Source organism: Neomonachus schauinslandi, chromosome 5 (assembly GCF_002201575.2).
Source record: "Neomonachus schauinslandi chromosome 5, ASM220157v2, whole genome shotgun sequence".
Taxonomy (NCBI): domain Eukaryota; kingdom Metazoa; phylum Chordata; class Mammalia; order Carnivora; family Phocidae; genus Neomonachus; species Neomonachus schauinslandi.
The window spans coordinates 58,794,539-58,818,715 of record NC_058407.1 but is presented as its reverse complement, the minus strand read 5'-3'; the positions used below and the strand labels follow the sequence as shown (position 1 = coordinate 58,818,715).

At 35.9% G+C, this 24,177-nt stretch overlaps 2 protein-coding genes and 1 pseudogene across 2 annotated transcripts; all 3 read left to right on the top strand.

Annotated features, from left to right (window-relative positions):
- The first annotated feature begins 4,742 nt into the window (after positions 1 to 4,742).
- On the top strand, positions 4,743 to 5,699 carry LOC110577474 (olfactory receptor 6C3-like). Its single transcript, XM_021686805.2, has one exon. The coding sequence runs from the start codon at positions 4,761 to 4,763 to the stop codon at positions 5,697 to 5,699; it is 939 nt and encodes a 312-aa protein (XP_021542480.1). The 5' UTR covers positions 4,743 to 4,760.
- Positions 5,700 to 11,937: 6,238 nt separating this feature from the next.
- LOC110577475 (olfactory receptor 6C1) lies at positions 11,938 to 12,876 on the top strand. The gene has a single exon (XM_021686806.2). It carries the CDS (start codon positions 11,938 to 11,940, stop codon positions 12,874 to 12,876), a length of 939 nt encoding a protein of 312 aa, XP_021542481.2.
- A 720-nt stretch (positions 12,877 to 13,596) lies between these two features.
- Positions 13,597 to 22,292, top strand: LOC110577422 (annotated as a pseudogene).
- Positions 22,293 to 24,177: the final 1,885 nt, after the last annotated feature.

Sequence of the window (24,177 nt, the reverse complement as noted above, 5' to 3'; positions counted from 1 at the left end):
AAACGTAATTATAAGAAATCATAAATTTGCAAATTCTTACAGCATGGATCCTATATCGTTCAGGGTTCTGGTGAAGGTAGGATTTCTGTAAGCACTCTGGAAAGAAAGGAGATAATGGAGGAATTATAGCTTTTAAAAATAATGAAAGAGATAGCCATGGAAGGAAAATTTGAATACCAGAGAGAATGTTGAGGAAAGTAACACCAAAGATCGCATGTTGAAGCCCTGTGAGAATGCTTCCAGAAACCTTAATGGGAAATCATAGTGACTCTCAGTTATTTCTGAGAAAGCATCTACCAATAGTCTTAGCAGTAAAGTTGGTAGTTTTCAAATACTTTTGAAAATCCACTATGAATCTAGCTTGCATGCACCAGCCTGGCTACAAACTGGAGAACAGGATCCTCTGCTTCCCTTCCAACTTCCAAATTTGGCACCAAGGCCTCTCACTGACAAATCATAAACTAGAAAAATACAGGGAGGAGAACTCTCAGAAATAACATCCCAGTTTCTCCACAGCACTGAGAACAACTGAGAAAGTATTATGTGATGTTGAGTTGGCAACAGTTCAATGCAGATACTTTGAAAATAACCAAGATGAGTCTCAGAAATTGCAAATTAGCGCTCTTTTCACTGGCTCTGCCCAAAGTGTGATATCAGTGTTGAGGGCAACTTAGAAGAGATGAGATGCCAGGCCCCCGGGTGGCTCAGTCTGTTAAGCATCCAACTCGGTTTTAGCTCAGGTCATGTTCCAGTGGGTCCTGGGATTGATCCCCATGGGATCTGCCTTCAGTGAGAAGACTGCTTGAAGATTCTCCCCCTCTTCCCCTCACCTGACTCATGCTCCTTCTCACTCTCTAAAAATAATCTTTTTAAAAAAATAGACATGAGATTTATTTTTATTTATTGTTCAATTTACCCCCACTATTTAGTACACTATTTCAAGATCACATTCCAGTTATGGAATGAATGAGTCAGAGGAATAAAACAGACAGCATTAGGAATATAGTCAACACTATTGCAATAGCATTCTATGGTAACAGATCATACCTACACTTGTGGAGAACATAGCATAATATATAAACTTGTAAATTCATTATGTTTTCCACCTGATGTAATTAATGTACTAATGTAACTAATAGTTGTGTGTCAGTTATACTCAATATAAACAAACAAACAAATAAATTAGCATTGATGAATGATTAGAAGTGAATTGAGATGCCAAAGAAACCACTTCCGGCAAGGAAAAGAACATATGTGAGAGTGAATGACTTTCATTCATGATTTCACTTAATCTTTACAATGTCCTATGAGTTAAGAGTACTAGCCCTCTCATTTTATGAGTAGAGAAACTGATAAAAAGGTTGAATAGATTTTGAAAGTTTGCAAAGTTATTGGGTCTCTGTAGCCTCAAAATCTGGGAATTTTTATCTGGACTTTATGACAATTCATTGTGAATTGTGGCTTCATTTTTGTCTCTCCGTTTATAAAATGTGGAAATGATTTCTAACATCTGTGATGGCTAGGATGCAATGAAAAGGGCTCATTCTTGTCTGTAGGAAGGAAATCTTGAAGTATCTATCAAAATGTGGTACTCATATATATTTTATTCTAGTAGTTGCACATATGCAAATGAATGCATAAAAATGGACTTAGCATTTTAGCTAATGATGTGAAATTGGTAGCAAGCTAATTCCATGAATCTTAAAAAATAATGAAATTATTAAATTATTAGAAGCTTCATCTGGTATTCTATGAATTTGTTTTAAGGATGAGTCCCAGCTTTATAAGTTGACAAGGAATGATACCCATTACATATTGTTAACTGAAAAAAAAGAAAAATTGCCAAATATTTTCTATAGTAAAATTGCATTACTGTATTAAAAAATTTGCTCTCTGAGTGTGTGAACATAACTGTGTTTGTGAATGAAATTTCTGATAAAATATTATGTAAATATTTAATACTGGTTAATTTGAAGATGTGAGGGCAATTGGAGGATCAGTTAGAAACATAAGGGCCATTCCATCTGTCATTATATACTATTGATTTGATAACTGATTCTCTGACACATACTTCTCATGGCATTAAGTCTATATAACTCTTAACACTAAAAAATTAAAAACGGAGTTTCAAATACCCTTCTGATTTTTAAAAATATTACAGTTCTTTCTTGATTCATTCATTCTTCTTTGTGCTGATAGGGATGTATAAATGAATAAAACCTGAGTGCTACCCTCAATGAAGGGTTGGAGCTCAGCTCTGTATTTAATGAACCCTAAAGGAATTGAGAATAAATTATCTCCTGAGTGAAGACCGAGTGCCATGGGCATACTAGAAAAATTAAATACAGCCAAGGGGAAACTAGGTTGATTGGTTTTACACCGGTAGGTACACTTCTGCTTTTATCTCACTATATTGTTTTGCTCCTGGAAGAAGTACATCATGACAGCAGTATACCTCTTAGGCCCATCTCTCTTGCATCAGGCCTTTCTTTATTCTGGCCTCTCATTCATTTATACAGTGACTAGAGAAGGTAAATGTGTTTTATCTTTGGATAGTATTCAATCCTCATCTTACCCAGAGAGCTTTGAAATGGTTTACCTTTCAGTCATGAAGCAGTATTCCCTAGAAATCTACTTTAAAAACTCTCAGGGTTACAATTAGTAGCTTTTTAAAATTAAGGTTAGAACAATGTTTATGTTTATATGGAAAGATAAAAGAGATAAAGAGAAATTCTTTTACTTATAGGAAAGGATGTAGAAAACTTGTATGCGGGACGCCTGGGTGGCTCAGTCAGTTAAGCGTCTGCCTTCAGCTCAGGTCGTGATCCCAGGGTCCTGGGATCGAGTCCCGCATCGGGCTCCCTGCTCCGCGGGGAGCCTGCTTCTCCCTCTGCCTCTGCCTCTCTCTCTATCTCTCATGAATAAATAAATAAAATCTTTAAAAGAAAAGAAAACTTGTATGCAATCAAGGTTGCATTTTCCCTGTGTGAGAGGCTTTTACATAATAGAGGAAGGGTGAACTCCTGACAAAAAGTCCCCAGAAGTAGCTTATGAAGGCATTGCCTCTCATATTTTAAGCAAATTTTAAAAATCTGGGATTATATATCTGTCTGGAATCATTAGACTTATCAGAAAGTAAGTATGTTCTGTATTTGTCAATAAATATACTTTTATCTTTCTCCCATTCAAAAGGTTATTTTTGGAATACATTGCAATGATCCCCAAATTATCACTTTAACATATTTACTATTTTTAATTTTATATTTTAATATTTTAGTTTGTTCAAAATATAGTAACAGTCTCTGCCTTTTGATATGCCAATTTTGCTGAAATGTGTCACAAAAATGTGTCTATTTCTAAAGGAAGACAATGCTGACCATCAGAAAAAAAAATAAAAAAGGAAAGTAAGGTACAATACAACTTTGACACTTGTCACCTACCACTTGTCCAGTTCATGCTATAAAAAGAAGAACAACAAATATTATTGAGAACTTACAGCACAAATAAAATGCTGGTTGCCAAGATAAAGAGAGAACAACACAGGTAAAAGCCATATAGACCACAGTTTAGCAATTTGTAGTTTCTCTAAAGTAAATCTTAGAATTTTCTTTATTCTACTTACTTTGGCTTCTAGAAAGAAGGTAATGAGATATATTGGCATTAAAAAACTCCTTTATGAATTCCTTCTTCTTCTCAAACAAGTTTAAGAGTGAAAAGACCAAGTGAATATAGTTAAAAAACAGTTGATTGTTAATTCACAAAAAGAACATAAAAATGATATAAATGGATCAATATGTAGTAGGAACTATATTCTTGACATAGGTCTATCCATGTGAGTATTAATTAATATCTCTGGCTTCACTTTTTTTCCTGTAAGTTAAGACCTTTACTTTTATTTACAACCAAGATAATTCTACTTCTATATTTCTGTGATTAGAAACACATTAAAAAAGTATAAAAAAAAGAAACAAAACACATTTATTTCTATGGAGCACATTTGAAAGATACATCTTAAAAATAAAATAATTACAGCTATTATTAAGCTCTGGATTTGTGATTGGGTCTTCAATTTCCATCAGAGCCTTGCAAAACAATGAAGTTTTTTAATGGCTTCACAATTAAAACTCAAAATTAGATATTTCACTCCTAAAAGCACACAATCTTGGAAACTGGAACACGGCGTCTCAATATGTAAATCTAAATATAATTACTAAATGTAGTAGAAACACGATTAAGATATATATTGCATATATAGACAATTTGGTTACAGGTACAGGTGTTATGTAAAGGCACTCATGAGAGAACTTTTAACATAGACATGTGAATACAGTTTTCCGTATCAAGAGAGAATGTATAAAATATTCCTGCTTTAATGGAATTGAGTGGATATTGCAAAGATGCATACAGGTAAATTTCCATTGCTTCATTTCATTGGAACTAAAAATCAACCTTTAGATCTTTAAATTTTCAATTCCTATTCACATACTCCTTCTTTCTGTTTTGTTTCTCAACAGTAGATTTTTCTTTTCTTTTTTTAAATTTTTTTAAAGATTTTATTTATTTATTTGAGACAGAGAGAGAGAGCACAAATGGGGAGGAAGGTCAGAGGGAGAAGCAGATTCCTCGCTGAGCAGGGAGCCTGATGCGGGACTCCATCCAGTCCTGGGATCAGGACCTGAGCCAAAGGCAGACACTTAACCAACTGAGCCACGCAGGTGCCCCTCAACAGTAGATTTTTCTTAAATAAAATAAAAAGCAGTATGAGAAACCATACAATGATTACAGAGTTTGTTCTCTTGGGCATCTCAGACGACCCACAGCTTCAGGTTGCAATCTTTATCTTTTTACTTATGGCTTATGTGTTAAGTGTCACTGGAAACCTAACTATCATCATCCTCACCTGGATAGACTGTCATCTCAAGACTCCTATGTATTACTTCCTGCAGAATTTCTCCTTCTTAGAAATTACATTCACCAGTGTTACTATCCCCAGATTTTTGGGGGCAATCATTACGAATGTCAAGACCATTTCCTATAACAATTGCTTAGCTCAACTATTTTTCTTCATCCTCACGGGTGTTTCTGAATTTTTTCTTCTCACTGCCATGTCTTTTGATCGTTATGTTGCCATCTGCAAGCCTCTTCATTACACCACCATCATGAACAAAAAAATCTGCACCCTGCTTGTCTTTGGGTCCTGGCTAGGAGGATTTCTTACCATTTTCCCACCACTCATGCTCATCCTCCAGCTAGATTTCTGTGCTTCCAATGTAATTGATCATTTCTCTTGTGACTATTTCCCTATTTTACAACTCTCATGCTCAGATACAGGGCTTTTGGAGATGATTGGTTTTTACTTTGCTTTTGTTACTCTGCTCCTCACTTTGGCATCAGTGATTCTTTCCTACCTGTGCATCCTTAGCACCGTCCTGAGAATCCCATCTGCTAGTCAGAGGAAAAAGGCTTTCTCCACGTGTTCGTCTCACTTGATTGTCATTTCCATCTCTTATGGGAGCTGTATATTCATGTATGTCAAGCCTTCAGCAAAAGAAAGAGCATCACTGACCAAAGGAGTAGCTATTCTCAACACCTCGATTGCGCCCATGTTGAACCCTTTTATTTATACCCTGAGGAACCAGCAAGTAAAACAAGCTTTCAAAAACTTGCTTCAGAAAGTACTGTTTTCCAGAAACAAATGAAAGGATGTATTAACATGAATGGATGTCATTGTGAAGATCCAATAAAGGACAAATAAAATTTCAACTTCTACAGTATCCTCCAATATCCATCTCACAGATACTTGCAATGCTGTGTTCATTTCTTTAAGCTTTCTCTTAAACCGAAAGTAACTCTGTTGTGTCTTTCTTTCAAACCATCTATAGATTCCATTTCCTCGTTCATTTACAATACCAAATAGAACATTAGTGGCTATAAAACAAAAATCATTTTCCTGATTGTTCCAAATAATAAAAATACTTATTTTTACTGTAATGACTTGAGTAAACACTCTTTTCATGGATTTATTCTTAAATCTTATGTTCTGTTACTAATATCACATTTTCCTTCTTTTTCTTACATTTTCTTTCTTAAAGCTATAAAAAGTAGGAAATGAATTATCTAACAACCATATTTTGTGCACACTAGCTGCATATCTGTCCAGTTCTTCCCACTCAGTTGAGTGTTTATTTTACTGCTTATAAATGACTTTAAAGTCATACATCTTTTGCTTTCTAGTTATGCTTAGGGCATGTATTTGTCTTTTTTATGTACTACCCTTGTTTAACTGTATAATTATTATTTTTAAAGATTTTATTTACTTATTTGAGAGAGAGAGAGAGAGAGCATGAGCAGGGAGAAGGGGAGGGTCGTAGGGGGAAGGACAAGCAGACTCCCCTGCTGAGTGGGGAGCCTGATGAGGGGCTCAATTCCAGGACCCTGAGATCATGACCTGAACTGAAGTCAGATGCTTAACCAACTGAGCCACCAGGTGCCCCATATCTGTATTATTTGTTTAAATATGTAACAGATGAAGATATAGGCAGTCACCATTATACCTGTGCTACATGAGTGTTTGATAGGAATTTCATAAATAATATCTCTTCTATAAAAAACAACTATTCTGTGCCATATGCTCAACCATGTACGTCCTAAATAATATAGTGTTTAATCTTCACAGCTATATGGCAACATAGACTAATTATCTCTGTTACAGGTGTGCAAAGTGATGCTTGGAAAGGTTGAGTAATTTGCCTGAGGTCTTGAAGCATAACAGCCAATGTGATAACCTTGTTTGAAAAACAAATCAGAGACAAAAATTTGTGTTTATTTCATGCATATTTAAAACTGTGTGAACCTGAAAATACCTATAACTTTTACTTAGGACCTGCACAATTTTATTGGTGTTTTACACTCACATTATATCATTTGGGCATGATTATACTAATTCCTAATATTATAACTTACATATAAATTAGAATTTTATCTTATTTTAAGATTTTATTTATTTATTTGAGAGAAAGAATGACAGAGAGAGAGAGAGCAATGAGTGGGTGAGGGGCAGAGGGAGAACCAGGCTCTCCTGTCCGTGGAGCAAGAGAGCCAGATGCCGGGCTTGATCCCAGGACTCAGGGATCATAAACTGAGCTGAAAGCAGACGCTTAACCAACTAATCCACCCAGGTACCCCTAAATTAGAATTTTAATCAACCAAAACAAGAAACTCTTCAATGTCCATTGCTGGTGAGCAACGGAGTGAGAAGAAAATGTATAAAGTATTAGTAGTAATACCAAACATTCTTATTGGAAGGCAGATGAAAAATATGTAGTAAAGAATGAATTTAGTACTATGCAGTAGATTATCAGTTTTTAAAAAATGGCATGGGTTAGATATGCATTCAGTAGAGATATGCATTAGGAACTAGATTTTGGCCGTTAATCTTTGAAAAATAATATCAAGGGAAATAAACTTTACCTAGTATGGTTGTTTGCTTGCTTTTTTTTTTTTTTCTGTCTCCTTGGACACTGTCCCCCAAGCTTCCTTTTCAAATTCAATATTAATGTGTATGATGTTTTATATTCCTTAGTGTTTTCTGCATAGTCCTATTCTGGCAATTTCGATTCACTGAATTATTCCCAGTGAGCCAGGAGCAGAGAGAACAGATAAAACAATAAGTAGCTTATGCTACATAAAATCTATGTAGAAATCATACCAGACAGTTTTAAATACCTTCGGATATTTTTTTCTTCTTCATATATTTGCTCCTTTCTCACTTTCTGTACTCAAAGAAATATACTCCCTCTAGATAAAATGGAAAATTTAAGACAAAGACATTAGCAGTAGAAAGCAAAATGGTTCACTGAGAGGAAATGTGTCAGGAATGCTGGGTTTCTCTGGATTACAACAATGACACCTGCTAATATTTTTTTATATTCCAGCCATTCTGCGTTAGTGAACGTATATGAAAATCAGAGGTAAGTCAGACATATAGAAGACAATGGAGTCTCCCAAACTGTATCATTGCTTCATTACTTATCAGCTCAAATTTTAATCAGATTAAATAGGGTTATTGGAGTTTTATTTTGCAACTGGATATAGATGTCAGTATGTTTTGTTTCATTATCTCAATTTATTTATTCTCTATTAAATGAAAAGCAGGAAATTACCATCTCTGTGCCGTGTTTCTAATTGAATATAGGCTAGGTAGTACTTTCTTTAAGAGAATAGACGTTAATCTTAGGTAGTCCCTGGTTACATTAAACACTTGTTAGCTATATGAATATATCTAAGGTATAAAACCAAACTGACCCTAGCTCTTCATTTGAGAATAAAGATAAAGTTCCATAGGTGAGTCATGAAGACTAAATGAGATAGAATATACAAATCCTTAGTATGTCATTGGAATAAATAATGCCTTTCCTTAATCACAGTTACTATGAATAATTTACCCAAAGTTGAAAAACAATTCCAACGAAAAGAACATAAATAAACCAGCTCTTCTTAAAGCATATGTAGTGCCACATGGTTTATACAGCACCTTCACTTATATTATTTCAATTAATTCCCAAAACGCCCTTGAAATTTCATGTCCATGGTAAACAGAGAAAACTGACTCTTAAGGAAATTAAGTACCATTCAAAATCACAAATCCATCAAGCTGCCCATTTGTATTTTTAACCCATGTTTCTCTAACTGCAGAGCCCATATACTTTCTGCAGTAGCAATTTACCTTAGAGTGTCGTAAGTAAGAAATTAATAGTATTTTGATACCATGATCTTATTATGAGTTTATGTACTTTTCCTTTTTTCTTTGATTATTGATGACTGAATAAAGAACAGAACAGTGGTGTTTTCAGAATGAAACCTTGAAGGTACTTTGTGGCCATCTTATTTAACAAATATGAAGTATTATTGTTAACTTTCATTTTGAATAGCTCAAAGAGTATATCTCCGGGGTTCTTAGAAGGGATTCTTGATTTTGACAAAATGAATGGGAGATAATTTAAGGTAAACCTAAACCATGTTCTTGCAGGGGAAATATGGACCTGCATTTAGAAATAAAAAGATGAGCTAAATGCTTAGAGACATCCTTCATACTCTGCATGAGTACATCCTTGGGATGGCTTCAGGCTTGAGGAATCATATGCACCTTGTTAACATTGTCTTGTCTTTTCTCCCCAAAGGCTGCTGAATGAATGAATGAATAACATCCATCAGGCTAACTGATGTTGGTAAAAGAATACAGTCCATTGAATTTTCATTAACATTTTTACATAAATAGTACAGTATAGCTCCCTCAAGTCTTTGATATTGGATCATCTTTTCTGACAATTTCTTTAAGTATGTTCTCTGGTCCTACAAAGTGACCTATCAGTACTCATTTTCAGTGATGTTCACATGAACCCTTCTCTATCTATTAATACCTTCTTTCATTGCTCTTCATACATTCCCTCAAAGGTTTAATCAGTAACCAAAATATGTAAGTCAGTCATAGTTTGATTTTATAGAACAGTCTTAAAATTGATAGGAAATCTAAGAGGAAAAGAGAATATGCAAAAAAATTGAAATAAGGGTAAAAATACAGTGCATTGGCACATTATTACCTATGGAAGAGTAATACTATATTTTTTTTAACCTGGATCTCCAATGCCAATAAAATAGTGCAGAAATTTCAATCTTGAGATTTAAACCAAATATTGTCTATTTATTGAGCATGTATTTTGAGAAGAAGCTGAGCAGAATAAAGTTAATTAAAAGAATGAATGCTAAAGAAACTTAATGAAATTAATTTTAAAATAATGTTTTATGAAGATTTTTTTAATTGTATATCAAAAAACTTTGGCTTCTTTTATATGTCCTTTATCATAATTTACTCAATATGGGGAATTTAGGCCCAGTGAATATATACATCTTGAAAAGTAGGTAAACTAAGCAAACACATCTTGCAAAACAAAAGATACAACCTGCATACTATGCAGCCAAGAATTGGGCATATAATAGAGAACTTCACCTGATGGGTATTTGTGATGCAAGAACAAACTCAAAATGAATGAATTAATTAATTAAACAAGTGTTTATTTTAAGCCTCCTGTGATTCTTCCAGGCACTGGACTGTTTTGCAAAGGCTTTGAAGGTCAGACTCTGTCCTAACTTTCAGACTTGCACAGAGTAGTGGAGGAATTCACAGGAGATTACAGCACAGATATGTGGTGGGCTGGGAAGAATCAGTCGAAGATTTTTATGGGATTCAAAAAAGGGTATTAAACCTATTTAATACCTATTTAGTACCTATTTAAACGTATTGTGGGAATACGTAAGAAGGTGATTTGGGGTGTCATTGAAATCTGCTACCCACGAGGCTACTTACATACACATTTTTCTATTTAAGGCAAGTTTCACAATCATTGTAGCAAGGTTACTCTTACTAAGGAGGAACAGAGAAACAATGGATATTGGCAGCCGTTGGTAGCAATGTTGAGGTGCTACAAATATCTAACATGCCTCAAATGTGGTGACCATCCTAGCTGAATGAGAGCAGTGAATTGCTGAGGGACAGAGGGTGTGCTGGAGTGCAGGAGGCAGATACACCATGGTGGGGAGAGGTAACCACATTCACAAAGTGGAAAAACAAAGCTAAGATTCACTTGCCTAGAGACTCCCAGATACTGTACAACCAGATGATTCCACCTCACTTTTTTGTTGTTATTATTGTTCCTATGTGATTTTCTTGCTGTTAATTTATTCATTACTATTACTTTTAGACAAAGCTTTTAATACAGGACACCATCTTAATCCCGAAGGTTTTCACCAAGGGATTTCACCATTGAGCAATCCTTATATAGCTTTTTTAAAATGCTAAGCATTTTTCTAAATGCTTCACATATTAACTCATTTAATACTCACAATAACTTTATAAGAAAGGACTGTATACAGAGGAATAAACTGTGTTTATAGAAGAAACACAGACAGACTACATAGTTTCAGACCTAGTAAGTGGCTTGGATTCAAGCCTAGACATCCTCACTCTTCCTTATGGAAATAACTATGATAATATCATTTAATATTTTTTTTAAAAAAAAGAGAAATTAAAACTACTTTAAAAACAAGTAAAGAAATTAAACTATTTACCTGAGTTTTCTTGGGGAATATTTACCTAACTCTTTAACTGAGGGAAATTCTTCAATAATAATAGTAATAATTGTTATTTTAAATAGAAAGAGAAGTCATTTGTACAGGAATACAAGTCATAATAATTACATATAGGCTGAAACATCATAAACTATGGCCAGGGATTCAGATAGGATCAAACTCAGTTCTAAGCTCTCCAGCTTAAATTATTTCTTGCCTCTTTCTCCCCTCTATCTCTAACATCAAAGGTTGCTGGTGGCAATGACTCTAGTATATCTGACCCATGAGGTAATAGGAGGAGTTGAAAAAGCTGAGTGTTAGCAAAAGTTGATCAATGGCTAAGGACAGAACACTCACACATCATTAAAAAATACAGGATCTTTCCCATTTCTGAGGATTCTCAATGTAATTAAGCTTTAACTTACAGAGAATGGGAAACTAGTAAACAATTGGAGCAAGAGCACAAAGGTGTTCTTCACTGGGAAGAAACCTCATGTGCACATCTTTGAAAGTTAACACGTTATTTGGTGTCAGAAAAGCCTGGGAAAGATCCCTGCTCTAGCCCTGCAAGCTCTGTGATATTGAATGTTTTCAAACTTGCCATAACTGGAGATTTCACCTGTAGAAGAGAAGAAATTAAGGGATTATTGTTCTTATCAGTTAATGTAAATTCTCATCTATAGATGAAAACACATGGTATTTCAGCCAAATTCTGGCTCCACACTTCGACCTTTGCTAATCCTCTCTTCAAGTTTGTTCCTTGTGTTTTCTCCTAGAAGTCTGGCAGGAGAACAACAAATAAGTGACTGAAGAATGAGAAACCACACAGAACTAACAGAGTTTATCCTCCTGGGATTGTCAGATGATCCACAGCTTCAGGGGGTGATCTTTGTCTTTCTGCTCATCACCTACATGCTCAGCATCACTGGGAATCTGACCATTATCATCCTTACCCTGCTGGATTCCCACCTCCAGACCCCCATGTATTTCTTCCTCAGAAATTTCTCCTTGCTAGAGGTTTCATTCACGACTGTCAGCATACCCAAGTTCCTGGGCACCCTGATTACAGGAGATAAAACTATTTCTTTTGATGATTGCATTGCTCAGTTATTTTTTTTCATTCTGTTGGGGGTCACTGAATTTTACCTCCTGGCTGCCATGTCCTATGACCGTTACATTGCCATCTGCAAACCTCTGCATTACATGACCATCATGAATCCTAGAGTCTGCACACTCCTTGTCTTCTCTTCATGGTTGATTTCATTCTTAATCATATTCCCCGCACTCATGTTCCTCTTAAACCTTAATTACTGTAGGTCTAATATTATTGACCATTTCACCTGTGATTATTTTCCCCTGCTGCAACTTTCTTGCTCAGACACAAAATTCCTAGAGATAATGGGTTTTTCCTGTGCTGTGTTTACTTTAATGTTCACCTTGGCATTAATAATTCTGTCCTACATATATATCATCGGAACAATTTTGAGAATTCCTTCTACTAGTCAGAGGACAAAGGCCTTTTCCACCTGTTCATCCCACATGATTGTCATCTCCATCTCCTATGGCAGCTGCATTTTCATGTATATTAAACCCTCAGCAAAAGACAGAGTGTCTCTGAGCAAGGGAGTTGCTGTGCTAAACACCTCAGTAGCCCCCATGCTGAACCCCTTTATTTACAGCCTAAGGAACCAGCAAGTCAAGCGAGCCTTTATGGACAGGGCAAGGAAGATTCTATTTTTCTCAAGCAAATGAAATGCTGAGGTGTCACGAATTAGACACTCATAACGCAGGGCAATTTAAAATATACAAACATGAAATTTGAGCAACTTCTTCAAATCGCAGTGGCCTTCCTGTCAACCTTATTCATTACATCTTTCTAACAGCTTATAAGCACATTTAATATATTTCCCATTCAATTGAAATAACTTCATATGCCCTTCTGGTTCCTGTTCTTCTGAACCCATTGTTAGTTGCAACTTCTTGAACAATAATTATCGTAATTCAGGAAGTTGTACTTTGAGTTTTGTTTAGGAAAACAGTTATCACCCAGAATAGAGGGGACACTGTATAAATATTGATGTGATATTTTTCTTATTCTACACAGACAATATAATTTTGTAATTTTCATTGATCTTTGTCAGAAATCCCTTCACCATCTTGTAGTTCCTCTAGGAAAAAAAATTCGTCAAATGCCATATGATTTTTTGAAAGATGTGAATGCTTTCATTTAAAAATCAAGAAACATTGCTCAATAGAATATGTCCATATAATTTACCTATTGCAAAAAAAAAAAAGCATAGATCTTTAAGAACATAAATAGACCTCCATATTTTCAAATCCCATAATGACTCACAGATAGACATACAGGGTAGACACCTGCATACATACATACATACATACACACATACTGTAGAAAATAGTGAAGAAATAGCTGTTTTAAATGTGTAGGATAAGTTCACTTTCTCTAATTCCATGGAACGTAAGCTCTGCTTTCTGACTACAACGGAATATATATGTATAGTTCCTTCTCTAGTTTTGGACTAGTTTGAAACTGGGCATGTATCTAAATTATTTAATGCCTAAACAGCAAAATCATTTAAGTTTGGTAGAAAATAAAAACTTCATAATAGAGCAAAATTTTCCATTTCATATAAAATTACAATTTCACTTGTTAAAATACTCTTCCACCCATTCAACTTAAGATATTAAGTCCCTAAAGTATTTTGGATGATGTGTGTGTGTGTGCATGTGTATGTATGTGTGTGTGTGTGTGAGAAAGTACAAGATTACATAATAAAGTATTCTAAATAATATGTACCATTTTTTAGTAACAGAAAATATACTATAATCCTAATTAGTGTTGCACCATTCCTAATGATCTTTATACAGTATATTCAACTGAGATATACAGCACAGGAGTTATTGAGAAAAAAAATAAAGTAAGTGATAGAAAATTGAAGGGGACTTGAAATGTAAGAGAAAACTTATGAATGGTTTCTCAATTTCATCCTATCTGAGGTATAATTGGTATGTTAAAGAAGGCAAATAGTTGACAAACAGGGTTTTTATAACCTCTCAACATATACTTCCCCATTGGCAAATCAGGTGTCAGAAAATCTACATATGTAATGTACTATAGGGATGGAAATGAATCTGTCAAGCACATACTGTAATTAGTTATCAATAAATAGTAGTGATTTTTATTAATATTGGTCTCTATAGCCAACTGCCATGGTTGTGAATAAATACAAATTATATTTTTCCCTTCCCTTTATGCTCCTCTGTTTTGTTTCTTAAATTCCATATATGAGTGAAATCTTATGATAATTGTCTTTCTCTGATTGACCTGTTTTGCTTAGCATAGTACTCTCTAGTTCCATCCATGTCATTGCAAATGACAAGACTGCAATTTTTTGATCGCTGAGTATTATTCCATGGTATGTATGTACCACATCTTCTTTACCCAATGATCTGTCGATGGACATCTGAGCTCTTAACATAGTTTGGCTATTGTGGACATTGCTGCTATAAACATTGGAATGAGGAGCCCCTTCAGATAACTACATTTGTATCTTTGGGGTAAATGCATAGCAGTGCAGTTGCTAGGTTGTAGGGTAGATCTATTTTTCACTTTTTGAGGAACCTCCATACTGTTTTCCAGAGTGGCTGCACCAGCTTGCATTCCCACCAACAGTGTAAGAGGGTTCCCCTTTCTCCACAACCTCACCAACAACTGTCCTTTCCAAGTGGTTAATTTAGCCATTCTGACCAGTGTAAGTGGTATCGTATTGTGGTTTTCATTTGTATTTTCCTGATGCCAAGTGATGTTGAGCTTTTTTTCATGTGTCTGTGGCCATTTGGATGTCTTCTTTGGAGAAGTATCTGTTCATGTCTTCTTCCCATTTCTTAATTGGATTATTTGTTCTTTGGGTGTTGAGTTTGATAAGTTCTTTATAGATTTTGGATACTAGCCCTTTATCTGATATGTCATTTGCAAATATCTTCTCCCATTTGGTCGGTTGTCTTTTGGTTTTGTTGACTGTTTCTTTTGCTGTGCAAAAGCTTTTTATCTTGATGAAGTCCCAATAGTTCATTTTTGCCTTTGTTTTCCTTGCCTTTGAAGATATGTCTAGCAAGAAGTTGCTGTGGCCAAGGTCACAGAGGTTGCTCCCTGTGTTCTCCTCTAGGATTTTGATGGATTCCAGTCTCACATTTAGATCTTTCATCCATTTTAAGTCTATGTTTGTGTATGGTATAAGGAAATGGTCCAGTTTCATTCTTCTGCATGTGGCTGTCCAATTTTCCCAACACTATTTGTTAAAGAGACTATCTTTTTGCAACGGATATTCTTTCCTACTTTGTCGAAGATTAGTTGACCGTAGAGTTGAGGGTCCATTGCTGGGTTCTCTATTCTGTTCCATTGATCTATATGTCTGTTTTTATGCCAGTACCATATTGTCTTGATGATTACAGCTTTGTAATAGAGCTTGAAGTCCGGGATTGTGATGCCACCAGCTTTGCTATTCTTTTTCAACATTCCTTTGGCTATTCAGGGACTTTTCTTGTTCCATACAAGTTTTAGGATTATTTGTTCCAGCTCTGTGAAAAAAGTTGATGGTATTTTGATAGGGATTACATTGAATGTGTAGATTGCTCTAGGTAGCATAGACATTTTAACAATGTTTGTTCTTCCATTCCATGAGCACAGAGCATTTTTCCATATCCTTGTGTCCTCCTCAATTTCTTTCATGAGTGTTCTATAGTTCTCTGAGTACAGATCCTTTGACTGTTTGGTTAGGTTTATTCCTCTGTATCTTATGGTTCTTGGCGCAATTGTAAATGGGATTGTTTCCTTAATTTCTCTTTCTTCTGTCTCGTTGGTGTACAGAAATGTAACTGACTTCTGTGCATTGATTTTATATCCTGCCACTTTGCTCAATTCCTGTTTGAGTTCTAGTAATTTGGGTGTGGAGTCTTTTGGGTTTTCCACATAGAATATCATGTCATCTTCAAAGAGTGAGAGTTTGATTTCTTCTTTGCTGATTCAGATGCCCTTTATTTCTTTTTGTTGTCTGATTGCTGAGGCTAGTACTTCTAGTACTATGTTGAACAACAGTGGTGAGAGTGGATATTCCTGCCATGTTCCTGACCCTAGGAGAATAGCTCTCAGTTTTTCCCCATTGAAAATGATATTCATCTGGGTTTTTCATATATGGCTTTTATGATATTGAGATATGTTCCCTCTATTGCTACACTGTGAAGAGTTTTAATCAAGAAAGGATGCTGTACTTTGTCAAATGCTTTTTCTGCATCTATTGAAAGGATCATATAGTTCTTGTCCTTTCTTTTATTAATACAGTGTATCATGTTGAATGATTTGTGGATGTTGAACCACCCTTGCAGCCCAGGAATAAATCTCACTTGGTCATAGTGATTTATCCTTTTAATGTACTGTCGGATTATTCTGGCAGATCCTATTAGTGGGATCCTAATGTACTGTTGGATCTTGGTGAGATTTATTGCATCCATATTCATCAGGGATATTTGTCTGTAATTCTCTTTTTGGTCTTTACTTTTGGGATTGAGGTAATGCTGGCCTCATAGAAAGAGTTTGGAAGTTTCCCTTCCATTTTGATTTTCTGAAACAGCTTCAGTAGAATAGGTATTAATTCTTCCTAAATGTTTGGTAGAATTCCCCTGGGAAGCCATCTGGCCCTAAACTCTTGTCTTTTGGGAGATTTTTTATTATTGCTTCAATTTCCTTGCTGGTTATGGGTCTGTTCATGTTTTCTGTTTCTACCTGTTTCAGTTTTGGTAGTTTATACATTTCTAGGAATGCATCCATTTCTTCCAGGTTGCCTAATGTGTTGGAATAGAGTTGCTCATAAAATGTTCTTATAATTGGGGCGCCTGCATGGCTCAGTTGGTTAAGCGACTGCCTTCGGCTCAGGTCATGATCCTGGAGTCCCGGGATCGAGTCCTGCATTGGGCTCCCTGCTCAACGGGGGGTCTGCTTCTCCCTCTGACCCTCTTCCCTCTCGTGCTCTCTGTCTCTCATTCTCTCTCTCAAATAAATAAATAAAATCTTTAAAAAAAATGTTCTTATAATTGTTTGTATTTCTTCGGTATTGGTTGTGATCTCTCCTCTTCCATTCATGATTTTATTTATTTGGGTCCTTTCTCTTTTCTTTTGGTAAGGCTCAACAGGGGTTTATCAATCTTATTAATTTCTTTCAAAGAACCAGCTCCTAGTTTCGTTGATCTGTTCTACTGTTCTTTTGGTTTCTATTCCATTGATTTCTGTTGTACTCTTTATTAATTCTCTTCTCCTCCTGGGTTTAGGCTTTATTTGTTGTTCTTCCCCAGCTCCTTTAGGTATAAGGTTCAGTTGTATATTTGAGACCTTTCTTGTTTTTTGAAAAAGCTTGTATTGCTATATACTTTCTTCTTAGGACCTCCTTTGCTGCATCCCAAAGGTTTTGAACAGTTGTGTTTTCATTTTCATAGTTTCCATAAATTTTTGAATTCTTTGATTTCTTCATTGACCCATTCATTCTTTATTAGGCTGCTCTTTGGCCTCCATGTATTTGAGTTCTTTCCAAATTTCCCCTTGTGATTGAGTTAAAGTTTCAAAGCATAGTGGTCTGAAAATACGCAGGGAATGATCCCAATTTTTTGGTACCAGTTGAGATCTGATTTGTGACCCAGTATGTGGTCTATTCTGGAGAATGTTCCATGTGCACTTGAGAAGAATTTGTATTCTGTTGCTTTAGGATGGAATGCTCTAAATATATCTGTGAAGTCCATCTGGTCCAGTGTGTCATTCAAAGCCCTTGTTTCCTTGTTGATCTTCTGCTAGATGATCTGTCCATTGTAGTGAGTGGGGTGTTAAAATCCCCTAATATTATTGTATTATTATCAATATGTTTCTTTACTTTAGTTATTAATTGGTTTATATACTTGGCTGATCTCAAGTTCGGGGCAAAATATTTACAACTGTTAGATCTTCTTGTTGGATAGACCCTTTAAGTATGATATGATGTCCTTCCTCATCTCTTGTTACAGTCTTTGGATTAAAATCTAATTTATCAGATATAAGGATTGCTATCCCAGCTTTCTCTTGATGTCCATTAGCATGATAAATGGTTTTCCACCCCCTCACTTTCAATCTGGAGGTGTCTTTGAGTCTAAAATGAGTCTCTTGCAGACAGCATATCGATGGGTCTTGGTTTTTTATTCAATCTGATAGCCTGTGTCTTTTGATTGGGGCATTTAGCCCATTTACATTTTGAGTAACTATTGAAAGATATGAAATTAGTGCCATTGTAATAAAGTCACTGTTTCTGAATATTGTCTCTGTTCCTTTCTGGTCTATGTTACTTTTGGGCTCTCTCTTCGGTTATAGGATCCCATTTAATATTTCTTACAGGGCTGCTTAGTGATCGCAAATTCTTTTAGTATCTGTTTGTCCTTGAAGATTTTCTCTCCTATTTTGAATGACATCCTTTTTAGAAAAAGTATTCTTGGCTGCATATTTTTCTCATTTAGCACCCTAAATACATCATGCCAGTCTTTCTGGCCTGCCAGGTCTCTGTGGATAGGTCTTCTGCCAGTCTAATGTTTCTACCTTTGTAGGTTATGGACCTCTTGTCCCAAACTGCTTTCAGGATTTTCTCTTTGTCTCTGAGATTTGCAGGTTTCACTATTATATGTTGAGGTGTTGACCTATTTTTATTGATTTTGAGAGGGGTTCTCTGTGCCTCCTGGACTTGAATGTCTGTTTCCTTCTCCAGAATAAGGAAGTTCTCTGCTATAATTTGCTCCATATACATTCTGCCCCTCTCTCTTCGTTTCTTCTGGGATCCCAGTTATTCTATTATTGTTTCACTTATGGGACCACTTAGCTCTCAAATTCTCCCCTCATGATTCAATAGTTGTTTATCTCTCTTTTTCAGCCTCTTTATTCTCCATATTTTTGTCTTCTACATCACTATTTCTTCTGTTCATTTATCCTAGCAGTTAGAGTCTCCATTTTATTCCATCTCATTAATAGCTTTCTTTATTTCAACTTCATCATATTTTAGTTCTTTTATTTCTCCAGAATGGGATTCTCTAGTGTCTTTTATGCTTTTTTTTCAAGCTCAGTTAGTATCTATATAGTCATTATTGTGAAATCTAGTTCTGACATCTTACTTATATCCATACTAATTTTGTCCCTGCCTCTTGTTCTCTTTTTTTGAGGTGAGTTTTTCTGTCCTGTCATTCTATCCAGAGAAAAATAGATGAATGAGATAACAAAATACTAAAATGACAGCAACAACCCCAGAGAAATATACACTAAACAAATCAGAAGAGACCCAAAACTGAAAAAAATGAAATAATAAAAAAAATTTTAAATAAAAAATTAAAAAACAAACAAACAAACAACAACAACAACAGAAGAGAATTTAATCAGACAGGTGAACAGAACAGAGCCATACACTGGGTCTTGTGTATATTTTAGTCTTGTTTATTAGAAAACTAGATTCTAAAATTGTAAAGAAAGAAAAATATATGTAGAAAAATAAAATTAAATACATTGAAAGGATAGATTGTAATTATAAAAATGAAAATTTAAAGACAAAAAAAAGAAGCAATATAAACAAACAGGTGAACAGAACAGAGCTATACACTATATCCTGAGTGTATTTTGGTCTGTTAGAATAAACTACATTTTAAAATTGTAAGGAAAGAAAAACTATATATACAAAAATAAAATTAAATACAATAAAAGGATAGAATCTATGTGTAAAATTGAAAATTTAAAAAGATTTTTTAAAAAACTTGATAAAATAAGAAATTGGTTGAAAAGGGAAGGAGAGGAAACAAATTAAAATTGAAAGACTAAAGAACTATGGGGGGCGGGAAAAACCATAAATTCTATATACTGTTTTCCCCTAGCACTGGAGTTTTGCAGTTCTCTATGATCTGTAAGCTGGATGTTCTTGCTGATCTTCCAGGAAGGAGGGACCTGTTGCACTGATTCTCTGGTGTTTTTGCCCCGGTCTCAACTGCAAGGCGCTTGCCAGGGGGCCAGGCTAAGTAATCTGCTCTGGATTCCTCTATGTGGCTTTTGTTTTCTGAACACTTTCCCTGCTGCTCTAGAGGATGAGAATGAAAATGGCAGCCTCTCTGTCTCCAGCCCCAGAGCCGAAAGCATAGGGCCCCACTCCTCAGTGTGTCCTAAAGGAAAAGCAGTCAATCACTCCTGTCTCCCTGGTATCCATCTGTGCTCACCCAGCCCTTGACTGAGCATTTCTATCTCTGACACACAACCCTGTTTTGAGTCTCCAAACCCCACAGACTCCTGCAGCTCACACACACACAGTCCTTCTGGGGGAGGAAGGCAGATCTCACCTCAGTTCTGCCACTTCTGGGGCCCCTGCTTGGAGAGCAGTTGGTGACTATGCTGCAGTTCATGGTATAAAAACAACCCCAAGCTGACAGCCCACTCCTGCACTCACTGATTGCAGCCAGCTTCCCTGCTCCAATGCCTGGGAACTCTGCCCCAATCAAGCACCCCAGGTCTTCCTGTGACACCAGGGACACTGAGACCACACTGTCCCACCTAGGATTTCTCCCCATATCACCACCCGAGCACCTTTCAGGCAGGGACGTCCCTCAATGGGGCAAACTTCTACAAGTTCTGAACCTGTGCTCTGCTTCTATATCGCTTTCCAATAGCCAGCTGACAAAGGATCCTTCCCCCCGTGGTTTATCTTCTTATAGATCGCCTCAGATTCACTTCTCTGCACCTCCTACCTTGCAGAAATCAGCCACTTTTCTATTTGCAGAGTTGCAGCTATTCTTTTCTTAGATCTCCAATTGAATTCACAGGTGTTCAGAATGATTTAATAGCTATCTAGCTGAATTCCTGGGACCAGACACAACTAAGGTCACCTACTCCTCCACCATCTTGGGCTATCTACAATACAGTACTGTTAACTGTAGGCAAAATGTAGTGCAGGAAACAATGTTCATCTTCAACAACTTCAGAACTTCAGAACTTATTTAACTTATTTATCATACAGAACTGAACTCCTACTAGCTAACAGCAATTCCCCATTGCCCACCCTGCTCCATCCTAAGGCAGCCACTTTTCTACTCTCCACTTCCATGAGTTAGACTAATTTTGACACCTCATATAAGTGGAATTATGCAATTTTTGGTCTTCTGTGACTGACTTATTTCACTTAACCTAAAGTCCCCCAGACTCATCAATGCTGTCACATATCTTCAAAAAAAGAAAAAGGAGAGAGAGGGAATTGAACAACCACACAATGATCAGACTTTGCCCTGCTGAGCCTTTCTGATGATCCTGATCTTCTGGTTTTGATTTTACCTTTTTTATTTATCACATACATATTATGTGTCACTGGCAACCTGGTTATCATTACTCTAGCCTTGGTAGACTTTCATCTACAGATGCCTATGTGTTTCTTAGCTAAAACTTCTCTATCTTAGAAATCTCATTTACAAATGTATATATTCATAGATTTCTGGGGACAATCATCACCAAGGATAAAATCGTTTCTCATAACAATTGTATAGTCCAGCAATTTTTCTTTATCTTCATGGAGGTCAATGAATTTCCCATTCTAATTGCCAGGTCCCTTGACCACTCTTTTGCCACTCTTAATGACCCCTTCATTACACCACCATCATAAACAGGAAACTATGCATCTTGTTTGTGCTCTATGCATGGGTGGGCAGGTTCCTGACCATTTCCCCATGCCTTATGCTTCTGCTCCAGCTGGATGTGTGCATCCAATGTCATGGATAACTTTGCCTGTGCCTATCTTTTGCTTGTACAACTATCTTCTCAGATATATGGTTCCTAGAAGTAATTGGTTTTTACTTTGTTTGGGTTACTTTGTACTTTGGCATTTGTGATTTTGTCCTAATATACATCACATCTGCCAGTGAGAGAAAAAAGTTTTACTCCACTTATATTTCTCACATGATTGCCATTTCCATTTCCATATATGCTAGTTACTCAGCAGGGGGGGGAAAAGACTTCATGGACTAAAGTAGCTATTCGCAGTAACTCTGTTGCCCCCATATTGAACTCCTTCATTTACCCCCTAAGGAATCAGAAAGACACAAACCTTCAAAAGTTTGCTCCTTAAAGTATTGTCTCATACAAAGAAATCAAAGTTCTGATTAGTATGAACTGACATTATCATGAAGATTTAACAAGAGAAAAATGAAATTTTAAACTCTAATCTGCTGTCTTCCTACATCCACATCACAGCTACAGGAAATGCTGAGCTCATTTGCTAAACATTATTATATCATGAAAGTGGCTGAGTTGTATCCTCATTTAAAGTATCTGTAGGTCCCATGTAAGTGATTTATAATTGTGAATACAAAACCAGGGGTTATGGAACATAAATCATTTTCCTTAGTAGTATAAATAATAAAAATATTTTATCAAAAACACTAATTCCAAAAGATATATACCCCCCACATTTTTTACAGCATTATTCAAAATATGGAAGCAGCCTAAGTGTATGTTAACAGATGAATACACACACACACACACACACACAATTGAATATTACTCAGCTATAAAGAAAGGATAAGATCTTGTCATTTACAGCAACAATGGGCACAGAGGGTACTATGCCAAGTGAAATATGCCATATAGAGAAAGACAAATACCATATGCTTTCACTAATATGTAGAATCTAAAAAGCAAAATGAACAAGTAAACCAGCAAACAAAGCGGAAACAGACCCATCAATACAGAGAATAAAACAGAGAACGTACATTAGGACAAAATCACAAATGCCAGAAGGGAGGTGTTGGGGCAATGGGCACAATGGGTGAAGAGGAGTGGGAGGTACAGGCTTCTACTTATGGAATGAATAAATCACAGGAATAAAAGGTACAGCAGAGGGAATGTAGTCAATGCTATTGTAATCCTGTTGTATGGTGACAGATGGTAGCTACTCTTATGGTGAGCATAGCATGATATATAGACTTACTGAATAGCAATGTCCTACAGCTGAAACTAATGTAACATTGTGTGTCAGCAATACACAGTAAAAACAAACAAACAAAGTATCATCGATGAATGAGTAGAAGTGAATTGAGGTGTCAAAGGGAAAAGACCATATGTGACTCTGCATGCACTAAAGGAGAAGAAAAAGTAAGATTATTAAAACAAGGAAATAAAACCACAGGTATCCTGGAATGGAAAAAGTGAAGGTGGATGGGGTTAAAATGAATCTGAAATTGCAAAAACGGGTCAAATATTTTGTGTCTTGGCCCTGATAAAATTAGACACATTGAGGGTACTAAGAAACTTTTTTAATTTTTCCTGAAAAATGAGAAGTATGAATTTCTCAGACCCATGTTCTCTGAGCTAGAAACATTACTTGCTGGGGATAACATGGCATTGGTGCCCTAATTGACTCACTGTCTAAATTCTCATGTTGTCTCCAACCTAATGATATTAGAGCAGTTGATCATTTATTTAATAAACAACAAAAACAGATTTATATCTTACATAAGAATAAATTCTGGTTGGATTAGGAAGCAAATGGGAAGAGTGAAACCATAGAAATAGTGAGCATAAATGAATATTTACATGATTTTGAAGTATGTGTGGAAAGGTGCTCTAAGAAGACTAGGTCACCAAGAATTCTGGATACAATATTTTTTAGTAGAAGCACCTCATAAATAAGTTAAGGAGAGGTGCAGAAATACACCTCCACTACTGCCTGGTTTCCATCCCTCATCAATCTAGGTATATCAGCACTAATTATTATCTCCCTTTTGTTTCTCTTTCCAGTCTTCATCAAATTACTAAGTAGAGAAATAAAACAAATTCATTTGGAATTGAAGACTTTGCAACTGAAGGCCAAAAATAAAAAAGGGGGAGATGGCGCGAGCCAAGCTACTCATGCTGTTTGACAAGGTCCAAGTATGGGGGACGATCCTGAAAACAGGAGACTCCACAGCTGGCTCCTGCTATTCTCTTTCATTTTGTTTATGGCAATCTTTATA

What these genes read in the sequence shown, in the direction of transcription:
- LOC110577474 (XM_021686805.2), top strand. Translation starts at nt 4,761, where the DNA reads ATGAGAAACCATACAATGATTACAGAGTTTGTTCTCTTGGGCATCTCA.
- LOC110577475 (XM_021686806.2), top strand. Translation starts at nt 11,938, where the DNA reads ATGAGAAACCACACAGAACTAACAGAGTTTATCCTCCTGGGATTGTCA.